Source organism: Taudactylus pleione, unplaced genomic scaffold (assembly GCF_031769625.1).
Source record: "Taudactylus pleione unplaced genomic scaffold, aTauple2 ptg000464l, whole genome shotgun sequence".
NCBI classification, from domain to species: Eukaryota; Metazoa; Chordata; class Amphibia; order Anura; family Myobatrachidae; genus Taudactylus; species Taudactylus pleione.
In genome coordinates, this window is record NW_028284866.1 from 828235 (window position 1) to 854581 (window position 26347).

Sequence of the window (26347 nt, forward strand, 5' to 3'; positions counted from 1 at the left end):
TGAACGATTTTTGACTGCATTAAAATGAATGGAATCGTCCAAGTCTGACTGCAAACCCATCAGATGTCAGATATCGTTATCTGACAAACGGGAACGCGCATTGTTGATCGTCCATCGTTCAGGCATGTCAGATATGAACGATTTTCCATCAGATATGAACGACTGAACGATTTTTAAATCGTTATCGTCCATATCTGAAGAAAAAATCTGATCGTGTGTATGCACCATAATGGTGCATACACACGATCAGATTTTTCCTTCAGATATGAACGATAACGATTTAAAAATCGTTCAGTCGTTCATATCTGAAGGAAAATCGTTCATATCTGACATGCCTGAACGATGGACGATCAACGATGCGCGTTCCCGTTTGTCAGATAACGATATCTGACATCTGATGGGTTTGCAGTCAGACTTGGACGATTCCATTCATTTTAATGCAGTCAAAAATCGTTCAATCGTTCAAATCGTTCAAAACTTTGGTAAAATCGTTCAAATTGTTCAAATCGTTCAATCGTTCAGTCGTTCATCTGACAAATCTGACAAGTCTGACAAATCTGACCGTGTGTACGCTCCATAAGGCTGAGCAAGCTTGTAAGCCAGAAAGCATAAAGATTGCTAGGGTTGCCCAATTGGCTGCATATCTACATTATAGAATGCCTCACTGTCCAGGCTCATAGACCCGGAGAATACACCGAGGCAGGTTGTATATTGGGAATGGCAGGGAAGTAGTAACTTGCTGGGAAAAAAATATTTTTAGGTAAATAATTGAAAAAAGAAACAAATTAACAATAAGAGCAAAAACCAATTCAAGTGCTCTGAATACTACAATACTCTAGATTATCATTTATCTAATCTAAATAGTGTTAAGGACTCCATAAATCACACCCAGTACAGACAAAAATGAATATCTTGCACTGTTTATATCTATTAAAGGGGTTATACAATTTGAACGGAATGGGTATGGGATCCCGGGCGGTCGGAATCCAGACAGGGCTAGAATACCCTAATCCTGCCACTAGCCCCGCTACTTACCTTCGGGATTCCGAAAGTCGGGATCCCGACAGGTGTCGTGATTCGGGCACCGGCATTCTGACTACCGGAATCCCCTCCGTCGGGATTTTAACGGCATCCCTTTTGGACAGCTCCCTCCATTGTGAAAATGGGGATGCGTACATCTCCTGTCTCTGTGAGCCAGTCTGCACTGATCAGTTCTATTGCGTCCTGCACAGAAGCTGTATCCAAATATAAAGCAGCTTCTGTCAGCAGATAAAAAGTGATTCTTAGGAAAGGGACCACCCCATTTGCTATGAGTGGGTATGAGGCTAAACTACTGTACAAGTGTACTTGGACATTAAATGGATGGAGCGTCTGATGCATGTGAACAAAACAAATTAAATTTAAAAGGTGAAAATCAAAACATCTTTATTCACTGTTCATTTTTACACACTTTTAATCCTTTAACTGCTGACTTTATGTGGAAATGCTGGTGTTAGTAGAGGTGAGATAATTCCTCCTTGGCATGGATGGTACATTCAGCATCATGTGGAGAGTTAGCGGTCACCTTTCATCTCACCATAGCCTGTGGATACAAAGTATAATCCCAAACACAAAAGCACTGATCCAATCTTGCTGTGTGCTGACAATTCCAGAAACACTGATAGGATGGGGAAACTACTGCTGCAGCTTGTTGAACAGGTTGTTGTGAATCACTAAGCCCAAGGGAAAATGTGAATGAAATAATCTTTGTCCATTTAACAGGCTTTAGTGCATGGTTTACACCAATGTTTTATTACACCAATGTCTTCTAATGCTTCCAAGAATACAATTCATAACTATAAATCATTTTTCTTTAATAAAATCCTCATTGTGTTTAATACATTTGTAGTGTTGGGAGTATTTACACAGAATATGTTTTAATAACATTGGCAGTATATATTATTGACAGTTGTCTTTGGGCCCGAAAAAAACCTTAGTCTGGCCCTGCCAGGGTGCACAGCCAAGGGGCAGCACAGTAGCTGCCCTGATGGCACCCTTTTTAAGGATACCGGACTATAGATAGACAGTTAAAAGGTTGACAATGTCTTTTTCAAGGCACCCATCTACTGTACATAGAAAGTTGCAGGGAGCATCCTTTGGAGCACCCATCCTCCCGCTCAGTTTTCCCAGTGGGATCCTGCACACACTCAACTCTACTGGTTTCACCCAGGAGGACAGTTGGTAACATACTGTATTTGCATTTATTATTGACTCATGCTATAGACATTCAAAGGAATATTGGAGCTATTTACTTTGGACTGATCCCACACTACAGAGGGTTCCAGTTGCTATATAGCCAATTTCGGTCTTCATTAAATAATTTTATTAATATTTGCTTATGTATGAGGTTTTGTGCATTGCCCTTATGTATATAAATAAAATATGTAAACCCTTCACAATCATACCCCTTTTACACCAAAATCCCGGGTATGACCCGTGATTTGGAACAGGGTTCCAACATGGGTCAGACCCCTTTAAGACTGTGGCTCCGACACTGGTGCAGTGGTTCTCTCCTGCTGGCACTTGGAGATTATATCCTCTCCAAGTGCCAGGGATCCGTGTCTTTCTATGCCATTCACACTGCAGGGTTATACGAGTCGTTTCCGTGTTCATCCCTGTTTGCTACCCTGGTTCAATTGCCGAGTCACTAGACCTAGGCATCCAACCCCGGGCCTCTTTTACACTGAGCCATGACCCAGGTTGACACAGCAATAACTCGGGTTATTTGGCCAGTGTAAAAGGGGGTATTAGTGATATTAGCTAATTTTCAGATATAACTACTAATTTAGTGCACACCCTGTCCAGATCACTCCAACTTACCTCTGCCTTTCCCTTACATGTTCATAGTACAGGTGTCTATCCTGTAGGAGCTATATAGGTAGTGTTTCCTCATAGGTGTGCTTTTAAGCATTAATTCCTTTATTTGTGCGGAATACTTTGAGCCATTTTCTCATATTACACTGCCTTCCGGTTGTTGTTCTTTTTTCAATTCTCCCATGTGTACATTTATTTTTAAGCACAAATTGCTCCTCATTAGAGTCTCATTTCAGGAGCATTCTAGATAAAGTATAGAGTATTTCAAACTTATTTTTCAACTGCATTTTCTGCATGTTTCTGGCAGCAAAAATAAAATTACATTTAAAAAAAATCATCAAAGCCTGGGTTTAAATCCCCAGAAAAGTGTAGAAATTATGCACGATAATAACGCTTATGAATTTTTTTTTCCAATAACCTGTAATTTAGCTGGCAGGAGTTCCAATATCTGTAACTCTGCTACAAACAGAAATGCAATTCAAAGTAATCATATTATAAATATATTTATGCAGTGTGTATTTATATAATAATTACCCAATTCATACAAAACATGCTAAGAACTAGAAGCTGTGCCAACATTAAACAGATGGTATAAAAGAAATTAAAAAGAAAAGAAAATTAATCTAATGGCATATAAAAAAAAGCGTAATGCTGTAGACAGTGGTTAAGTTGAACCACTACATTTCTCCAAGAGCATAAAAATAAGCAAAAAAAATTATGTTGTATGATATATGCATTATAAAGTGCAAACCAAGAAGTAACTTAAACAATATATTTCTTTATGATAAAATATTTTATAAATAATAAACCACAAAACTAATGGTTACAACATTGGGCTATATATGGAGGGATGGTAAAGGGTATAAATAATCAATTTCATATATATGTTCCATTATGCTTGATGATTTTTTAATGCTCCCCTCCAGGAAATCCCGAAAGTCAGGTCAAAGTGAAAGATTCAGGAGGTAGTAACCCCCCACTGTTCAATTCCACAATTTATGGCAGTGGCATAGCAGGAGTTGGCTACAATTATGCAATTCACCACAAATCTCATCATGATGCCCACCGGATTGCCCACTGCACTGGGGATCAGGGACACTGACCTACTCTCCCGGGAGTCTGGAGTACTCCCTGGAATTGAGGAGTCTCCCGGATATTATGGGAAAGCAGACATGTATGCCATAGATAGTATTTGAAGACTAAAAGAACACAAACTGAAAATTCTGGCCACCTGGAAGAATGGACCACCATTCACATCCACATCCAGGGTTGCATAAAATTGGATTTAAAAAAAAAAAATCAAACACGGATTTATTTGATTTAAATCTGATTTTTTGGGGGATTTAAATAGGAATTTTTTTTAAAAATTTTTTTAAAGTAAATGTAAATTTTTAAATGTTTATTTTAAAAAACTATTTAAATCAAATAAATCCGTTTTTTATGCAACCCTGTCCACATCCCTAATAAAAGTTGGCAAATCGTGTCATCCTGACCCCAGGCCTTGATGTAGCGAACCTGCCCCACCCACCCATTCACTTGCCCCTTGAACCTCCCACCCAGAATCTCCCAGATGGGAAGTGAAAAGGTTTGGCAAGTATGCTGTACATTCTGCATTAGTTACAGTACAGTTTATAGTACTAAGCTTCGTGATTAACCAATTCTCTCTGACACTTTCACCATCTGCCGATTAATTAATAACCCCCTTCCATCAGATCACCCATTGGACAGCTAACCTCTGTTAATCAGATCAGGTCCCCTCCCGCCTTAATTTTTTTCCCCTATCATGAATAATAATTGACACCAAGTGGCCTAAATGACGTACCCTCGGGGCCTCCTCTAATTGGAATTCCGATGCTTGAGTGTCCCAGCCCCCCATGGGCGAAACTGCAGTCAGTGGAGGAGTTGCAGTTGCTATGGGGCCACCACCTGGGCCCGCCTCCCCCCTGCACCCAGCTAAGCTTGCCTTGATCTGTTTGCCTTACACGGCTATGCAGGGCCGCCCACAGAGGGGAACAGATGTTCATAAGCCCGCCCAGCGCAGCACTTTACAACATTATATTACCATTATGTTTTAAGAATGACGGCTGCGTACAGCACCAGCTGCCAGGTCCACTCCAAGAGCGATGCACGCGGTGTGCGCCAATCAGAGGAGAGCGTGAGGCAGCGGGACTGTTGTAAAGCATTGGGCCCATCACACATGGGAGCCGAGAGACAACACATGGAGAAGAGTCGCTTGTAGTGTGCAAGATGAGTGGAGGGAAATACCGGAGGAGGAAGGGGGGTTTGTTAGGGCTCTACAAGTAAATGCACCCGGCATATTACCGGTCACCTCAGAACCCCACTGCATAACAGTTACTGCAGGGATCCTCCCAGTATTATAGTTGCTCATCCTGGGGTTTTGCTGCACTGTTGGTGGCATAAAAAAAGGCCATGTTTGTTTACACCATTTCAGGTGTTTTCAGTCAGCCTGCAACATATATATGCTGTATTTTAGCCCATCGGGCCCCCCTTGTCTTTGGAGCCCCAGGCCCCTGTGAGCCTTACTCTGGTACTGCTTGTGTTCTCAATGCAGGGGGTCCGCGATCGTGGGGGGCGGGGCTTAGCAACGGTCGGTCGGCGCATGCGTAGGCACTTGTCAGGGTATTTTTTGCGAAAATACCGTGATAAGTGTGCGGAACGGATTCACAGGGACAGAGCTTTATCGCAAGCTCTGTCCCTGCAACGGATTTGTAGTAAATCCCTGTGATATTGCCTGATTTCGCAATGCGAATTCAGTCGGTAATATCACACTACAATCTGCATTACAAATGCGGATTGTAGTAAATACAGTGTGTTGCAAGCAAACATAATTTAAAAGAAAAACACAAACATCAAAAAACACAGTCCATCTACCTGCCAGAAGGGTGACCCACACCGCACCCCCAGCTCTCACAGGGGTACCCACCCCCCACCCCAGTGGCCCGGCACCAGTGCCAGCTCCCACAAGCAACTCAACCCCACTGCTGTATTCACAACCACCAGCACCACCCGGTCGCTGACCGCTGCAAAATAGAATATCCTCTTGAACAACAGCTACTCATCTTTACCACCGCAGCAGCTTCAATCAGTCAACAAGGAACTGCAGCAAGACAACACCCCTATGGCCTACCGACCTCAGGCCTTACCTACCGGTAGGTACAAGACTCGAGACTTTTCATTCATACGCGGGACGCCGCCAGGTGTACTAGACCCACACCATACCCCTCTCGCTCTCCCCCCCTCACCTACCGAGACTCCCAAGACTGTCGACCATAGTGTCCAGCAGGGGTAACGTGCCGGTCTATTGAACCGCACGGAAAGGAGCCCCCTGAAAAGGTCGACCCACCTCCCCAGTCTCTCCCCACCACCACCACACCCACCTTGTTGCCCGGGACTATATAGGAGAAGCACTGTGACTACTCCAATAAAACCATTTACTCCCACCTTGTGTCCGCTCCTGTCATTCCATTGGTCCACCCCTCCCCACTCATTCACACCACACACACTAGCAACCACATACAAAGTCCAACACTCCCCCCATCATCATTGCATCCACAGGGCGAGCGCACCTTCCGTACCCCACCGTCTCTATCCAATTTTATGCAGGACCCGGTACGCTCGTGATCAGGAAGTGCAGCACCCCACTCACTCATATAGCACACCTTTCAGCCCACTAACATATCACATCTGCCCACACAGCAGAGCGTAGTCCTACCCAACCATCACCATATCAGAAAACACAAACCAAACAACCCACAACAATTGTAGTCTGTTAACTCTTCATTAAACACTGCTCACAAGGACACACTCTATATTCACACAGTTCATAGTATACCATGTGTATTGTTCCATTGTATATAGTACAATACAGCCTGATAAGTCTCATGTCCTCCTAGATTCAATTACTGCTGATAAATACGTGGATATAAATAATGCAGAATCCTCCGGGCAACATGTACAATACCTGCAATGACAGCTATACAGATTGCTGTTAAATCCAAATCAACAAATTTTCAATAAAATTTAGTTACTGAAAATTCTGTAATCTGGAATACTAGTTCAAAAGACTGTGGCGGGACAGAATTTAGTATTTGTGGCAAAAATAAAACAAAAATGATGCTCAAACAGAGGTAAAAGAAAAACCTGAACATCCCATACAACCATATTGTGAAAAGATAAAAAAAATAGTCCCCAAGAAAGCATTTTTTTAATTCACTAATTCCTAGCTGTAGTCCTCAAAATGGTTGTCTTTAAAGTGCAACTTCTACTGTAACTTTAATTTGTTCTGTGCAATTAAAATAATTCAGATGTGCATTTAAATAAAAAAATATTTTTTTTATTACAGTTTCAGTCACTTTATTTTTAATGTAATCTACTTTGCAAGTTAATGTCATTGCTGCTACTATGATCATTGGAGATCTAATAAACTGGTCACACTGACCAATCCCAGACCAGATCAGTTTGTAATTTGAAAACACGTGAATGTGATCAAGTTGGACAAGATCAGGCTAATCCAGTCTTTCAAGACAAGTTGCCCCTTCTGGCATGAATAGGGACTGCAGTGGGAAGAGGACCACACCTACTGGTCATATTGGTCATCTTTTGATTGAATTTACCAGCAAACCTGATAATGGATGATTTCAATTCCTGCCACCAGGGCCAAATTCAGACCACACTTGCGGCGATAATAGCCCAACCACCCAATATTGGCTGCGATATTACAGCAAAATGTTTGATACATATATTAAACATTTTTGCAAGGACTAATATGAACAGTGATCAACAGATGAGGCTAAAGATAAGCTTTTAGTTCCGTTACCATTCTACTAATATTGAAGATATACATCACTACCTGAAAAGATAAAGGGCAGATTGTTTTCCAGTTTCTAGAATAAAAGAAGAAAAATTAAACACACACACACACACACACATATTATATATCTATATCAGGTAACATTAGAAATATAGATGTAAAACACTCAGGAACCAAGTAGGGCAGAGAGCAAGTAGGTTCACAAACGCGGTCCTCAAGGCTCCCCCCAACAGTTCAGGTTTTTGAGATATCCATGATTGAGCACAGGTGACTTAAGTCGTATCTCAGTTAATTTGATTTAACATCTGTGCACAACCATGGATATCTCTAAAACCTGAACTGTTGTGGAGCCTTGAGGTCTGCGTTTGGGAACACCTGAATTAAGGCATATTTTATATAATACAGTTAACATAAAAGAAAAATCTCATGTTTTTTCAGATGATCAGCAGTTCATTCAAAGCTGTCCCACATAAATAGTAGTAGTAGTAGTAGGGTACTTTTCTTTAAATAGCTAGTTAAATATTTTTAAACATGTATCTAAGAGTAATTTTTGTAACTATTCTCCTACAAATTATAAACTCAATTTCAAAATCATTCTGGGGGTGTGGTAAATTTTGTCAACATGATAATGTCATAATTTCAACATGCTCATACCATCGACATTGACCAGGTCAACATTTCCATCTTGTTGATGACATTGATGAAATGTTACCATGATTAGAATGTTGACAAAACGTCCCTGGTGGTGACTTACCTGTTATTGTGGGTCCATCAATTTCTTCTGGGTTTGGTGTTCTAGCGATGATTACGTCAGGCGGAAAAAATGGCGCTTCCGACGGTGAGTATGTCTAACCCATGACCCTCCCCCCAGTGCCTAACCTTAACCTCAACTCCCATAGCCTAACCTTAACCACCCCTCCAGCAGCCTAATCCTAAACCTCTGCTGCCAGTCCTTGTAGAATGTCTGTGTTTCACATATCGACATCCTGCACACGCCGAAATGTTCAATACAGATATTTTTAAATGTTCACATCATAATGGTCAACATTGTGATGTCGACATTATAAATGTTGTCGATATTGAAAATGTAGACATTTTTACTACATCCCCCTTTCTTGGATATAAACTAAGTAAGGCTGTTAGACACAAATGGCTCATAACTCACAATATCAGGTGATAGTGGGGGAAAAGGAGGGGGAGGATATCACACTGAAAACTTAGTGATGAGTGTTACAAAGCTTATCTGCTCACTATACCAAGCGTAATGTGACTGTGGTTGCTATGGTAGTCACATTACACTGTAGGAAATCTGCAGAATTATCATTCATTAACAGCTGTCTTAAAAAATAAACCAAGAAAAAGGGTAATTATGTTTATTTCTTACAGCTTGCCACAGTGATTTGTGTAAGCAATCATGGGATTGCTTAGTTACAAAGACAATAGACCTTGAATAAAAGACAAATAAATGTTACCGATAACACAGAGATAATCTGGCCATCCGTTTATTATATTCAAATGTATGTTTCAGCTTAAGTACATTTTACCTAATGGCTTGTGCAAATATGTCCTAAAGACAATAGTACATTACATTGTAGACATGGATTTACATGAATTGGCCTTAGCACTGTGACATTTTGTTTGTGTCTTTAGAGGAGTGCTGTCCCTTTTCACTGTCGCTTTGTTTCAACTTTTCGAACCATTTAGGGTATATTGTCCTTTAATAGCAATGTTAGAGGAAATGTTGTCTACTAGTTCCTGTGTCACGTGAGTGTGATACGTCAATACAAATACTATCATCAATATTTAATTACACTAAGTTTTCACCCTTTTGTTAAGATACAGCTAAATAAACCTTGCTTCTATGTAATGGATTACAGCACACGTGTACAAGTGATAAAAATGGTTTCAAAATAAATAAATAAATACCTGTCAGAGGTAGTTAGTGCAATTGAATGAAAGATTTCATTTCATGAAGATCAAGGAACACTCAATGCAAATATGATAAAGCACTATCGATAATTACCAACGGGATGCAGTCAGAATCCCGAGCGCTGGGATCCCGAAGGTAAGTACTAGGGTTAGGGCAAGGGGTTAGGCACTAGGGCGAGGGTTAGGCTGCGTGGGGGGGGGGTTAGGTTTAGGGTGTGGGGAGGGAGGGTTAGGTTTAGGCACTAGGGGGGAGGTTAGGTTTAGGCACCGGGGTGGGAGGATTAGGGTTAGGAGTATTTTACCTTTAGGCGTCAGCATTGTAACCTGGTCGGGATGCCGGCGTCGAGATTCTGACCGCCGGGATCCTGACCGCCAGCATCCAGTACCCAACCCTTACCAACCAGGGGAGGTTATTTCAAAGACATAATATTCCCAGGAGAATTGTCACCTCCACCATAAATCACAGTATTTCAGGAAGAGGAGACAGGTTATTTACAACTTTTCTAATTAAAAGTACACTACAGGTTCTTGTTGAGGAGACGACCTGTATGTGTCCTACAACTCGTGTCAAAGTCAACACCTTAAACAAATGGAGAGAATTTGCCACAACCGTTTGTATGGAGATCCATTTTTCAATAAATAAAATAGAATAGAACTATATTGTGTTAGTGCACTATACTACAAGAATATCAGATAAAAACTCTGATCTTTATTTATTTCAATTAAAATCTGTTGCTTTTTTTCTGCAAGCTCGATAAGTTTAAAATAAAGGCAAAGAGGGAAAAAATGGAAATTGGTGGTTAAAACTCGAACTGTATATATTTCAATATTATAAATATTTTTGCCCCTTTTCATCTTCTATATGCAGAAATGACATCCTTTTAAATCACATCTCTATTCTGATATCACTATATTATATCCCCACTGAAGTTCTTTTGGAATACAATATTGCCATAATGTAGATCCAAGCGTAGGGGATAGTGTGTTAGCTCCAGTTTCACCAATATCCTGTTGGATAGATTATGATTTCTTAGCTCTGACCAGATTGCTATCACATTGTCTACATTGCTCAATGCTCTAAACTAGTTCCCTAACGCATTGGGGGAGATGTCTGAAGCTCTGGAAAGTGATAAATTGGAGAGTGATAAACTGACAACCAATCAGATCTCAACTGTCATTTTTCAAACCCAGCCTGTGATATGACAGTTAGGAGCTGAGTGGCTGGCAACTTATCACTCTCCAATGTATCACTTTCCAGAGCTTATTACATCTCCCCCAATGTGTCTTTGAGGAGGTGTGATATGATATGTCCACATTCATCATGTAGACAATGATGAAATGTCAATATAATAAAATGTCAACATATAGGGGTCTATGTACTTAGCCTTGGAGAGAGACAAAGTGGACTGAGATAAGGGGATCTATTTACTAAGCCTTGGATGGAGATAAAAGTGAAGGGAGATAAAGTCCCAACTAATCAGCTCCTAACTGCCATGTCACAGGCTGTATTTGAAAAATCACAGTTAGGAGCTGATTGGTTGGTACTTTATCTCCATCCAAGGCTTAGTATATCTACCACACAGTCCCTGCTGGCTCAGCAGTAACTTATCTGCTTCCCGATGGTTGCGGCATTCTGGTGAATACACCGGCCCTATCCCTAATCCCTACCACTCCCACTGGTTTCTAACCATAACTCTCCTTCCCCACACCCATAAGTTTCCTGTTGCCTTTCGCATGTAGACATTGCGAAAGTCAATGATGACCTGTTGCCTGTCGACATTGTGGTGTCATCACTGTTACTGTCGACCTTATGACTGCATCCCTCTTTGAGAAGCCAATGTATCCAAACAGTATTAGTATCCTTCTTAGGTCTATTTGACCCTTAACTAGGACAGATTTGAGAACCAAAATAAACATTTATGTGATATAAAGTAACATAATATTACCTTATATATTACTGTGCAGTCACACTGCCACTGGGGGCAGCCATTTTGTGAGCTAAATAAAATTTTGTGAAAGTAGCCTATTAATGTGCTAGGAATGGCACCGATTTCACATCACTATAGAACTTATTTGCTTACACGCATAGGCGCGCACCCGCACACCCCTTACACAGTGCCAACCCGAAGAATCAGTGAATAGACTGGGATCGTCAGAAACCTATCTTGGCCGTTTACCTGGGGACAGGGAAGTGACATTAGAGGGGTCCAATCCAGCACTGCAACATCATCAGCTGGCCTCTAGGAAGAGGTGAACGGGCAGATTTGGGGGGAGTGGCTGTCTGATGGTGTAGCTGTGCAACACACACCCCTAAAGAGGACTGCAACCACCTATGCCTACACTCCTGAAATTTCCAGAAGACTGACAAATTTTCAGGGAAAGTCCCACAGACCCCAATGAGAATAGGAGACCTTTCAGCGATGCAACACTTCCTAGTGAAATTGGCAGGATGGGGGTGTGATTACATATTTCTCAGTTAATCATACAATAGCCCCGCCCTCTCTCTACGTAAAGCTATGATTGGATGTTTTGCATGGTGGGCTGTAGGGTCAAATGACGCAATTCGCCCACCCAAGAATAAATATAGGGAATTATGCTATAGAAGTGCCCCCATAACCCTTTAAAAAAAAACAAAAAAACATTTCTTTCATTATGGAATCAAAATGGGTTTATTATGGAACACAAACAAATGCAGAGATGGACCAACAGGCGGCTCATTGTCAAATAAAATGGATACAACCTGCCCCCATGCTTTTCACACAATGAAATGTAGATTTTAATTGATTGCACACCTGTCTAAAGAGACAGAATAAGCAGCATTATTAAACTTAATTTATAGCTCACTTCATAAGCTGTAGCGGAATAATGTGGCCTTGCGGAAGCTGATTTCTTTGTTAGCCAAGGTTTCTCCTTCTCTACTGGCTTGGAATTGGCATTATTACATCTTGATTAAGCCTTGGAAACTGTTGGAAAGGTTTAAGTTCTGTTATAACAGCAGATCTTTAAGCCAATTACAGGTCTCTGCAGCGTTTCACTGCTTTGGGCGGCAGCCAGGAGTACATTACTCTACATTGTGCAGCAACGCCGGGTCTTCCCGGAGACAACGGCCGTTGTCTCCTACAGCTAAAATGATAAGTCATCTCCCTCCCACCCCCTCCTATTATGTAATGAGAAATAAGAAAGAAGAACACTTATCCCAGCAAGGAACAGATTTGTGTCTTTAATTACCTCACACTAGAGAAGATGGATCAGGCATCCGCCACCTTTATGCCAGACATGCAATATTCTTTTTTAAACGACGGCGATTAAAATGATCTCGGTAGTTTCATACATGTTTTATATCATCAGCGAATGTATCTAGACAGGTATTCATTCACTTTTCAATTTAAAGTAGAAAAATTAATTTAAAATAATTAAATGAATGAAAACAAAACATTGTTTAGGAACATAAGTGGCAGTGGCATCACTAGGGGGGGTGCGGGCTGCACCGGCTGACACCAAAATAGCAGAGCTGCTCTGCTATATTGGTATCACCTCCTCAGATGGCGTCATTGAGCGGCGAGCAACAGTGATGGATGGCGTATGTGTCGGGAGAGAGGCAGTGGACTGCCTAGCGACTCCCGGAGAGCTGTGCAAGCCTCCAGCATAATGAAAACAGGGGCGTGACATGGCCAGCATTAGTACAGCTACCCAAAAAGTCGATTAGACACAAATAGTTTGCCTAAACCCCTTATCACAGAATAAGCAATTCTCCACCCATTCTTGAGGACAGTTACCAGGGATTTGGATTCTTTCAATAGGAGGAAATCTGACATTGTATGGTAATTTAAATGTACCGAAATAGCTGCATGTATGCTTGGGAGTATCTGGAAGGAGGAGGAAAGAAAGTGAATATGGGAGTGAGATCCTGCAAATTAGTCATGGAATGGTCCTTCAAAGTGACCTTTTGTTATAATACAGTACCACCAAATGTGGAGCCCCCACGACCGGTCCCAGGTCGTACAGAACCATGTGCAAGATTTTTTTGTGCCCTTCCACCCTTCCCCATTGGCACATACTGTTCCCCACACGGAAAAATATACACACACAGTGCACCCAATAGGAAAAAAATACACACTGCCCCCCACAGGAAAAAAAAACACATTTGCCCCCAAGGAAAAAGATTTGATCAAACATCACAGTAGCTGTGGCTTGCATAGGAGTGTTAACTACATTAGCTCAGTTGTAGTAGCAGAGGTTGGTTGACTGTGCAAATTTTTATATTTAGGAGTACCCGAGTCCCAGCATAGATCATTCTCCCATTCCTGGTCCAAATCTGCGCTGCCGGCAGAACTGTAGAGACCTGCAGAGCGGTGTGAGCACTGCAGCCAGGATGTTGAAGGTCAGGGGGTTGGGTACAGGATGCCAGTTCTCGAGATGCCGGCACTCAGAATCCCGATGCCGGCATCCCAACAGGTAAAGGATACAGACACCTGTCAGTAAGTATCCTAGCCCTACCCCTAATTCCCCGCTCCCTATACCTAGCCTCCCCCAGTGCCTAACCCTAACCCCACTACTTACTGTAGGGATGCCGGTGGTCAGGATTCTGGTGCCGGGATTCTGACTGGTGGGTTTAGATTCTGAGCACCGGCATCCTGACAGCCGGAATTGAAGCCTCATCCCAGAACGGGTTGGATACGGGATGCCGGTGCTCAGAATCCCAATGCTGGCATCCCAACAGTGTTAGGATACAGAGACCTGTCGGTAAGTGTCCTAACCCTACCCCCAACCCTCCCTCTCAGCAGCTTAAACCTCTTTCCCCCCTAGTGCCTAAACTAAACCCTCCCCCACTAGTGTCTAACCCCAACAGTCTCCCCTTAGTGCCCTACCATAACCCTTACCCTAACTCCACTACTTAGCATTCGGGATGCAGGCGGTCGGGCTGCTGGCTCTGGGAAACTGACTGGTGTCGGAATTCTGCCGCCGCTATTCTGATTGCCGGCATCCCGACAGCTGGGTTTTCAACTGCATCCCAGATCGGGTTGCAGTGCATCCTTGGGTCGAAAAACAGAGCCGCTGCACAGCACAGTCCCGCAGGAACACTTACATTAGGACTCTGCCCATTGATTCTTCCATCACCTCTCCAGGCACAACGTGTAATAATAGTTATTTATATAGCACATTTCTCCTAATAGGACTCAAAGTGCATTTTTTTCTTTACAGCACAGAATACAAAACAAGCTTAACAAGGGACATTAGTGAAATCCTTGAGTGAACAGGAGTCTTGAGTCTAATTTTGAAGGTGGAGGCTTCTCAAACTGTGCGGGGAAACGAATTCCATAGAACACACAGCTGACAGCTCAACCCCCAAATGAATTCCGGAAGATTATAGGTAGTTAATAGTCTTTCATCAACGGATCGTAGTAATCGAGTGGGACAGTAAGGGATCAGAAGCTGCTTCAGGTACCTTGGGCCCTGGTCATGTAGGGTTTTGAAAGTCAGTAAGCCAATCTTGGAAACGATTCTCCATCTTACAGGCAGTAAAGAAGACAGTGAAGGGAGTAGAGAGTGGGTGTTATGTGGCTGGAACGTGGCTGGTTGGTTAATAGCCTGGCATCTGCATTTTGTACCATCTGCAAGCAGTACAATTCTTTTGCTGGGAGACCCAGGTAGAGGGCATTGCAGTAGTCTAGGCGTGATGATATAAATGCATGTATGACTTTAGGCAGATTTGCAAAGGAAATTAAGTGTTTGATTCTGGCTATGTTCTTAAGATGATAGAATGAGGATTTGATTGTGGCTGAGACCTGATGTTTAAGTGTCAGGTCACTATCCAGGACAATACCAAGATTCCGCACATTTAGTGTTTTGTAGTTCTGAACCCCTTTGCATTAGTCCTGTTTGGTTGGCTATGCTGCAGCCTTGTCATGTGATCTATTCTCAAGACCTCTGTTTTTTCATGGTTCAGTAGCAGCCAACTGGTACCCATCCACTACTGGAGCTCAGCTAGGCAGCCATGTAGGGTTGAGTTCACAGCACCTGGAGCAAAGGACAGATACAGTTGTGTATAATCTGCATAGCCATGATGCCTGATAATTTCACCCAGTGGTAGCATGTATACTGCAAAAAGCATGGGAGATTGTATAGAACCCTGTGGGACACCACAAGTTAGTGGCACTGGTGACGAAGAGTTTACTATGACCCCACCCCCAGGTCTGCCCAGCACCTGACATCATGAGATCCTTTCTGGGGAAGGGAAACTAGTCACAGAGAGTGACTACCTTTACTGATACCCCGGAAAGGACAGTTATCAAGAGGTGTGAACAAAGAGGGCTGGCCAGCCAATTCTGCAAAGTTATGATGGCAACCCTAGGTGGCTGGAGGTCTGCACCAGGCATCGGTCCGACGGCGGCTAGACTGCGCCCTCCATGGGGTAACATCCACAGCACTTCCATCTATAATACCTACTAAAGTGTTTTGGGGAGATTTTATTTACTGAACCTGGCCACACACAATGCAACCTGATCAGACTAGATCATTATATATTGACTGGATTGTTTTCTAATTTGATAATTTACCAATCTTGACAGATCTGACGGGGTTGCAATAATCCAATATCAGGCAAACAGGTGGAAATATGCAGCACACAGTATACTACTATGCTGGGTGTCATAAAACTATACTGGTCAATAAATGGATAGTCATATGGAAGAGAAGTCAGCCAGCTTTACTGAGCAGTTATTAGGCAGTAAAAGGAGTGTAAGTGCTTTTCACAGCGTTCTACAAAACCTGCCATTTACATAAAGGTCAACGTATCCTTTGTAATGGAAACAGGGACATGAGAAAATACTGTAGACAAATAAACAAGAGACACAACACAAGATAATGACACACCTAGATACAGATGAACAGTAGTAGAAGTGTAACATATCTCACAGCAAAACGCCCCAGCTGGTGCTTGTTGGGGAAACAAAGGATGTTCTGGCCTTATAGTTGGACAAAACAAATTACAAAAAGATTATCGATGGTGAAAAACTAGGTACCTCCCAGTCCTCAAATACAACGAATCAAGGTGAGGACTGGGCCTGCTGGCTGAATGAGCTGCTATATGGTGCTCTGTAAGACCACAGCAATCACAAGAGACAGTCAATGAACAGTCAATGAACGCAAACATGTCAATGAAACCCTATAAGCATTATATGTGTAAGAATTGGTTTGCCCAAGTACAAATTTTTTTGTAGCAACCCTCCCACACACCCCCTTTAAATTTATCAGTAGAGCCTGCTTAGAACATAGCAAAGACTCCGGCACAGATTGATTCTTATACCACCCCTGAAGACAGTTGTCACAGATCTGGGTGCGGGGGGCCACCTTAACTCCTGCACTGCAAACCCCGCGCCCATTATATATATGCCACTGCTTATATGCTATGTCCCTACTTATTAACTTATCATTATCGGGGTAAAAAATACTAATGATTAAAAAAAAAAAAAATCCCAACTTTATTTACACTTTGCACCTTTTCAGAACAATGGGTGAGAAACATGAAAGAAAAAAAAGGTAGAAACCTTTCAATATTGCATATGCACTAATAACTTGTGCTCGCCGCATGTTTCCTTCTTGGAATTTTCCACTTCTCTGTAAGAAAGAAATAACAAGTCCACCTCTAGAATAATTAAAATTACACAGTTTAGATGAGGGAACAGGGCAAAAAATGTTTACTAATTAAAAAGAACTATTCACTAACCAAGCACAGACCAAGCACAGCTGCATCAAGTACAAAGATTTGTAAGACTGCAAAAAAAATAAATAAAAATGAAATTCTAATTTATGCTTTTGCTTTTAAAATGTAAACTTGTCAATTTGATATAAAAATAATGATGTATTCCATATTTAACATAAGGTGATATTGGCAATGCCACTAGTAATTAGCCACCGCCAGTGCATAAACTTCTGAAAATATGACACGACACATTAAAGTCCGCCTATCACCTACACAATGGAGGCATTGGGGGAGGGAAATGGACAGAGCCTATTAATTCACTTGGAACGAACAACATTGCTGTGGTACATGAATAGCAGCCGTCTCAGTTTATAAGCGAGTGGTACACTCTAATAACTGCAACAGAAAACTACTACAGTATACTGAATACCTAACAAAATTGTACAAGAGAGAGAAATTACAAGTTGCAAAGCTAGGTACACATGCACACCTAACATGCACACTTATTATATTAAATAGTGGAAAAAGATCAAAGAGCGCACTTGATAAGAACAAATATATATATATATATATATATATATATATATATATACACAATGTAAGCGGCGGCACTCGGGTCACAAATAAAACGCTTGTAAGCAGGTAAGTAGTCACCGACGTTTCGGAGTACTTTATTCCCACGTTTTCAAGGCACAATAACATACAATACATAAAAAGACTTACTTTATACATCCAACACCACACCACGTGTAACGCATCTCCTGGCTTCCGGTAACTCCTAATCCAACAGCGCCTACGATCGGCGGCATCAGAAAGGGGCCGTAGCCAAGGTTACCACTAAACAGAAACCATAGTGATCGTGCATACAAGTCTGCCAGGAAGGGTATATACATACAAATAACGTTATTCATTAATCAGGAGCTTTAATGCATTGGTTCACTGACTATAAAAAAGCCTACCTTTAATACAGTGTGCTCCCACATTACATTAGACTATTAATTTTACAATAAGCATATCGTGTTCCACATTATAATAGAATGACTCCATTCATACACAACCATTGTATCTTAATACATGATATATCGATGCCAGAGTATATCCATCCTACTAAAATCGATTACATAGAAGCTAGTAGCACAACACATGTCTCAAAATGTGACAATAAACCATTACTCCACTTATATTCAAATCACAAAAAACAATGTAAACCCAGAGTTTCGTTCAAACCCTTGGGAGACATAGTCCCCAAACGATGTATCCACCTTGTTTCACACTGTAATAGTCTCATAGATCTATCACCCCCTCTAATCGATTTAGGCATATGGTCTATAATGATATACTTCATAGTAGCTACACATATATATATATACATACATACACACATCTATCTGTTCCTAAACACACTTAAAAGTCCAAATGAAAATGTCTTCTTAATGATCCATGCAACCAGGGCCTTCAATGTAGTTCCAAAAAAAGGCTTCTCCTCGAATGATGTGGTGTATATAAAACAAAAAGAAAAAGAAAAGGCACAGGGGCCTATTCATCAACACTAAAATAACGTTTTTAAGGACATTTTCCTTAAATAACGTTATTTTGGTATTCATGTAGCCACTTAGCACAGGAGATATCACAGATATCTCCTTGCTAAGTTCCCCTGCGTTAATTTCCACACTCCCCATACATTAGTACATTAGTATGGGGATGTGGAAATTGTGGTATTCATCAAATTCCGAAAATTATCAATTTTCGGAATTTGATGCAGTTACTATTCGCCACTATGAGGAGGCGAATAGCAGGTGAAACTTACCTGTATCCGCGTGTGCAGGTCCCCCGACGAGTCCCTCCGGCGCTCTACTCCGTCCTCAGGCTCCGGAGGCTGGTCTGTCATGTGGTTTCCCAGCAGAGCACAAGAAAGTTTAGACAAAAAAAAAAAAGTTTTTTTTTCTTCTAATCTGTCATGTGGTCTGCTGGGAAACCACATGACAGACCAGCCTCCGGAGCCAGAGGCTGCTGCACGGACAGGTAAGTCGGGGGGGGGGGGGGGGGGAGGTGAGCGGAGGGGGGAGGGTCGGGGGGGTACACAAACTTAATGCATCTGTAGGCAGTGCTGCGCATGCGCTGGTTTTACAGATGTAACAGCGCATGCGCAGCACTGTTTCCAGATGCGATAATGTAGTGTAGGCAGGGAAAAGTATCTATTTCCCGAAAAGCTGTCATCGCAAAAATGACAGCTTTTCGGAATAGATACTTATGGAGAGGTGGAATGATGAATTCCACCTATAATTAGGTAGAACTCCATGCGAGTTCTAAAGCTAATTATCTCCAGAGAATTTTTAGGTTTAATGAATAGGTCCCACAATGTGTGGATTGTTTCCAAATAATGCACAAATTAGAGGTTAAGGAACCCGTTACGAAGGGGCTATTCAATGAGAAATTTCACCAAGACGTACCATAACTTACATAAAAGTAATGGGATATAAACCTATAGCAGTGTCTTTCTCCCGTGCACATTTACTTCAATGGGAACACCAAAGAATGTGTGAGACTATTCCAAGATTAACGTACCCCACTCACATAAAAATTTAGTGAAACATGCACCTCAAGGTATCATTTTCTACTCACATAAATACTATGTGGATTCCTCCCATAAAGGTATCTTTTTCTTTCCTTTTATATGTTGAAATTTCCAAACTTCATATCACATTTAAAACAATTGTTTTATTCCACAAAATATCCAATCAAAAACATAAGACGAAATAATAAAAAATAAAATTGGGTAATGTCCCCAAAAAATTTTTTATATATAAAAGTCACCAATCTGGAGTCCAAAGAAAACTCAGTCTCTTTAACAGCAAATGAGGTATAGATGGAAAACACTAATGGTTTTTAAATAAATTATCCGGATCGATACAAACCCCCCCCCCAAAAAAAGCAGTGTATACTTCTAATGCTTCAGAGATCTTAAAGGATTCAATTGTTCCAAAACTGGTACATACCCCTCAGCCAACGCGTTTCGAATAAATCTTTATCAAGGCAGAAAATTGGGTATGTCATCTCCCCCCTTTTTATACCTCCATCTGGGGCAGAGTGCTCAATTGCTAATTAATCAATGAACTCTATTACCCGGAAATCAAAACTCCTTACATTGACATCCTGCGTGTCACCACATGCCCGTGACACGCACATCGCCCAACAATTTCTCCTTCAATGCCGGAAGCCGGATGTATTACTCTCATCCGGAATTCCTTGTATGGTCATCCTGCGTGCCACTATATATCCGTGGCACGCATACCGCCCAACAATATCCCTTTCAAAGCCGGAAGCCGGATATGCTGCTTCGGACTGAGGGATATGTATCCTCTCCCAATATGTATGCCGTGCGTGTCACAGCACATCAGTGACATGCACGCCACTAGAAATGTCTCCGCCCAAAACCGAATCCGGACAGTGCTGCTCTGTCCGGCATCCGTTTTGGGCAGAGACATTGTGAGTGACTTACTCCATGACATTAATATATTATAAGCCCTACAGTAGAATAAACAAGGCAACACACAGGGATAACCAAACTATTTATAAACAGGATAAACCATAACTGAAAACCTTACAGGACTGGTTGCGCATGGGCTATTTATTCTGATAACAGACATTGCATTGTCCCAACAATCCATAGCTTGTTTCCTGACAAAGGCAAGCCCTGCAGATTTTATGCATGGCAATCAAGTTTTGCATTTGAAATTAAATATACACATAATTCCATGACCAATTGCGTGTAGCTATTAGTAGCCTTTGGCAAACAATTCATATGCATAAACAACATAATGGCAATATACAGGCATGCTATGCATTTCTCATTGTTTATCATAGCCGCTGTATTACATAGTTATAGTATCAATCAATTTATTATTAACCCTGTATTACTTTTATACCCAATGGTGTACCGTTTAGGGGGTGCTGCCAGTATCAATGAAGACAATGCTCTTTCTCGCTGTTTTTTTATGGACACTGTCATAATGTTGTCTTTTCCCGGTGGTTTAGGGTTAGAATCAGAATAACAAGAATAACTGTATTCTGACATTCTAATAATGTCGACATAACACCAGTTTTGAAATAAACAGGATTTTGGTACTTACCGATAAATCCCTTTCTCCGATTCCACAGGGGACACTGGAGGACGTCAAGACAGTGGGGTATAGACGGTGCTGAGTGGAGCTGGCACTTTAAATTTAAATGAAGTGTGACTAGCTCCTCCCCTCTATAGGCCAGTATTAGAACCGAGCCCGAGGGGAGCAGAGAAAAAAGATTGACAGAGGAGGCGAAAGTACACATAACAACTGAAAGGTGAAAACAAAGCAAAATAGAATGAAACAAGAGACGACAAACATGTCTCTAACATTCATAACATCACCCTAGACAACAAACATGTCGCCAACAGGCATAACATGTGGCAGGAAGAACAGCGCAGGGTGGGCGTCCAGTGTCCCCTGTGGAATCGGAGAAAGGGATTTATCGGTAAGTACCAAAATCCTGTTTTCTCCTTCATCCACTAGGGGACACTGGAGGACTTCAAGACAGTGGGGACGTCCCAGAGCTCCCATCATGGGTGGGAAAGCGCTGAGAACCTTGCAAAACAGACCGACCATATTGCGCTGCAGAAGTCGCAAAGGTGTCAAATCTGTAAAACCGAACAAAAGTATGCCGTCCTGACCAAGTAGCTGCCCGGCATAGAGATTCCATAGAAACGCCTCGAGCAGCCGCCCACGAGGCACCCACTGAGCGAGTGGAATGTGCGGTAATGGAAGATGGAGGTTCTCTAGACGAGGCCAAATATGCCTGTCGTATGGTCAGACGAATCCATCGAGCCAGTGTCCGTTTGGAAGCTGGCCAACCCGGACGAGCAGCATCATACAAAACAAAGAGTATCTGTCTTGTGAACGGCTGCCGTCCTGTCCACATATATGCGAAGAGCTCTAACCACATCCAAGTATCTAGAAGAAGGAGAATCCTGTGGAAGAACCGGAACCACAATAGGTTGATTGATGTGGAAGGCCGAAACCACCTTAGGCAGAAAATCCATTCTGGTGCGTAGCTCAGCTCTATCCTCATGAAATACCAAATATGATGGACGACATGATAAAGCTCCCAGCTCCGACACCCTCCTGGCGGAAGCCAGAGCCAGCAGAAGTATCACCTTCCATGAAAGATACTTAAATTCCACCGACTCCAAAGGCTCGAACAACGAAGACTGCAAGAAAGACAGGACAAAGTTCAAGTCCCATGGAGCTGTAGGAGGAACAAAGGGTGGTTGTAATATAACCACACCCTGCAGAAAAGTCTGCACGTCCGGTAATAAGGCCAATTTCTTTTGGAAGAAAACCGAGAGTGCTGAAATTTGTACCTTCAGAGATCCCAACCGAAGGCCTGCTGAGAGACCTGCTTGCAGAAAAAGCAGAAATCTGGGAAGACTGAACTCCGTAGAAGGCAGAACTCTACGTTCGCACCAGGTTACATATGCCCTCCAAATACGATGGTAATGCTTGGAAGTAACTTCCTTCCTGGCTCTCGTAGGAATCACCTTGGAAGGTATCCCTTTACGTCTTAAGATGGCCCTTTCAACAACCAGGCCGTCAAACGTAGCTGCTTTACGTTTGGATAGAGTAAAGGACCCTGAAGGAGCAGATCCTCTCTGAGTGGTAAGGGCCACGGATTGTCTACCAATAGGAGCTGAATGATGGAGTACGCTCTGCAAGGCCAGTCCGGAGCTATCAGCAGGACCTTGGCCTGTTCCCTCTTGATGCGTTGAAAGATTCGAGGGAGAAGGGGAAATGGAGGAAACAGATAAATGACACCACTATGGTGTTGACAGTGCATCCACAGCCACCGCTTGTGGATCCCTTGTTCGAGAGCAGTAATGGGGCAGTTGATGGTTCTGCCTGGATGCCATGATGTCAACCTGCGGAAGACCCCACCATTGGACCAGCTGCTGAAACACCTGTGGATGTAGAGCCCATTCTCCTGGATGTACATCCTGACGACTGAGGTAATCTGCCTCCCAATTTCCGATGCCCGGAATGAAGATTGCCAAAATCGACCTTGCTTAGCTATCCGCCCAGATCAGAATCCTGCTGACTTCCTTCATGGCCGCACGACTTCTGGTGCCTCCTTGCTTGTTTATGTATGCCACTGCTGTGGCATTGTCGGACTGGACCCTGACTGCTCGGTCCCTCAGAAAGTGAGCTGCTGTCTGTAATGCATAGAAAACTCCAAAATGTTGATTGGAAGAATCGATTCCTGTGCTGTCCAGCGTCCCTGGAAGTGATGCTCCAGAACTACTGCCCCCCAGCCTCTTAGACTCGCATTTGTGGTAAGAAGCGTCCAATCCCACTCTCCGACTCTCTTTCCCTCCGCAAGGTGAACTGAGTTTAGCCACCACAGTAGGGAAATCCGAGTCTTGGGTTGTAACCTGACTCTTTTGTGAAGAAACAGGTGGGATCCCGACCATTGTGATAGGAGATCTACCTGAAAAGGTCTGGAGTGAAAACGACCGTACTGGACAGCCTCGAAGGCTGCCACCATCTTCCCCAGAAGTCGGATACATGCATGAACCGAAACCTGCCGACGTCGAAGGACCAACCTCACCATCTCCTGAATGAAAGTTATTTTGTCCTGGGGAAGGAACACCCGTTGAGACACTGTGTCCATGATCATTCCTAGAAACTGCAATCTCTGTGTCGGTTGCAGATGCGATTTGGGAAAATTCAGGACCCATCCATGATGAATGAGGAGGTTGTGCGTCACGGTGATGTCCTGTAATAGTTGATCCTTGGAATTCGCCTTCAGGAGTAGGTCGTCCAGGTACGGAATAATAGTGATTCCTTGTTTCCGAAGGAGACTCATCATCACAGCCATAACCTTTGTGAATACCCGTGGGGCCGAAGATAAGCCGAAGGGCAAGGCCTGAAACTGGAGATGTGAATCCCGAACTGCGAATCTCAGGAAAGCCTGGTGAGGTGGCCAAATGGGAATGTGCTGGTAGGCGTCCTTAATATCTAGAGATACCATGAACTCACCCTCCTCCAAGCCTGCAATTACCGACTGAAGAGACTCCATCTTGAACCTGAAGATCCGTAAGTATGGATTGAGATCCTTTAAGTTTAGAATGGGTCTGACCGAACCGTCCGGCTTCGGAACGACAAAAAGACTGGAGTAAAATCCTTTTCCCTTCTGATGACTGGGGACTTAGATTACCACTTTCATGGACAGAAGCCTGTCTATTGCTTTCTGTAAGACCACACTTCTGTCGTTGGAAACTGGCAAACCTGTGGTACAAAAACGATTTGGGGGTTGCAGTAGCTTGTAGCCCCAAATTATTAGATCTCGGACCCAAGCGTCTGCACAGGTTTCCATCCAGACCTCGCTGAAGTCCTGAAGACGCGCTCCCACTCTGGGGTCCCCCAGGTGAGAGGGAAGCCCGTCATGCACTGGGTTTAGAAGTGGACTTAACTTCCTGTAGACTCGAGCCTCTGGTGGCTGCGGTTCTACCCCGACCTCTGGTACCACGGGACGTTGATGATCCTCTGAAACGACCACGTGAACGACCCGGGGCCCCAAAGAACCGAAATGAAGTGCCTGAGTAGATCGTCTAGGTGGAGGAGCTGCAGATGGTAGAAAAGTGGATTTACCTCCAGTAGCCTGAGGTATCCATTTATCTAGTTCTGCCCCGAATAGTACATGTCCAGTGAAAGGAAGTGCTTCCACAGCCTTTTTGGATTCCACGTCAGCCTGCCAAGTTTTGAGCCACAGCGCCCGCCGTGCTGAAATTGCCAGAGCTGAAGTTCTGGAGGAAACAGAACAAACATCCTTAGACGCTTCTCCAAGGTAAGCTGCCGCTTCACCTATATGTTCTGCTAATGGAATGAGTTCCTCCATAGGTAGTTGATCTTTCATTCCGTCCGCCAATTGCTTAGCCCAAATTTCGATAGCCTTGTTAGTCCAGCAGGTAACGATCGCTGGACGAACAGTCACCCCTGCAGCGGTGTAAATGGACTTAAGAGTGCTCTCCAGTCTCCGATCGGACATGTCCTTTAAAGTCGTGACTTCAGGAACAGGGAGCGTAGTCTTTTTTGACAGTCGCGATACAGATGAATCTACCGTAGGAGGAGTTTCACAAGCCTTTCTATTATCTGCTGGAAAAGGGTAAAAAAAATAATAAACGCCGGGACATCTGAAATTTTTTATCTGGATGTTCCCAGGCTGTCGTTAGAAGAGAATCCAGCTCTTCCAATATAGGGAAAGCCGTAGCTTGTCTTTGTTTCTTAAGAAAGAAAGACTGTTTTGCAGGACCTGAGTCCTCTTCCTGTATGTGCAATACCTGTCATATTGCAGCAATCAAGGCTTCTATTCCCTCTGATACCTGTTCAGGATCAGACTCCAGAGGCTCTTTAGGTGAATCTGGGGCATATCCTCCTCCTCCTCCTCTGGGTCATCCCAATGGAGGACTGAGGGTAACAATCTCTTTTTAGAGACCTGCAGAGCGGACGCCATTGTCATGGCTTTGGAAATCCCCTCCATAGAAACAGCTAGGGATCTCGCCCATGCTGGTTCCTCTGTAGCAGCTGACCTGTAAGCCTCTCTTTCTCTGCGAGAAGCCTCCAGTTCAGCCGAGAGAGAGGACATAACAGATGTAACCTGCGTCAAAGACGGTGGTTCTGACATCTCTGCAGATTGCTGATCCGTATAACAACCGTCACACAATCTGGAGGTAGATGACTGTCCCTGTGTAAATTTTACTCCACACTTTTTGCAGGTAAATAACTTTTGCGAAGCCTTAGACCTGCCAGTCATGCTACATACAGACCCCACACAAACCACAAAGAGGTTAAGTGACAGGGTAAGAAAAACAGAATATACTGGGGTACAGAGAGTTTGGAGAAAGTCACACTTGCCCACAACGGCGCTCCTAGCAGTGCCAGAACGCCAGGCAAAGGATTAATTATTATTATGCTCCAAAATGCTCACTTTACATCAGCCTAAAC

General features: G+C 42.9%; 2 protein-coding genes across 4 annotated transcripts in view; both read right to left on the minus strand.

Annotated features, from left to right (window-relative positions):
- SEMA4G (semaphorin 4G) overlaps positions 1 to 26347 on the minus strand; it is a 269472-nt gene that overhangs the window by 142137 nt on the left and 100988 nt on the right. The window lies entirely within an intron of this gene.
- On the minus strand, positions 23538 to 24422 carry LOC148504630 (uncharacterized). Its single transcript, XM_088448684.1, has one exon. The coding sequence runs from the start codon at positions 24420 to 24422 to the stop codon at positions 23538 to 23540; it is 885 nt and encodes a 294-aa protein (XP_088304810.1).

Excerpts from the sequence above, each read along its gene's own strand:
- LOC148504630 (XM_088448684.1), bottom strand. The coding sequence starts at position 24,422 with ATGGAGTCTCTTCAGTCGGTAATTGCAGGCTTGGAGGAGGGTGAGTTC.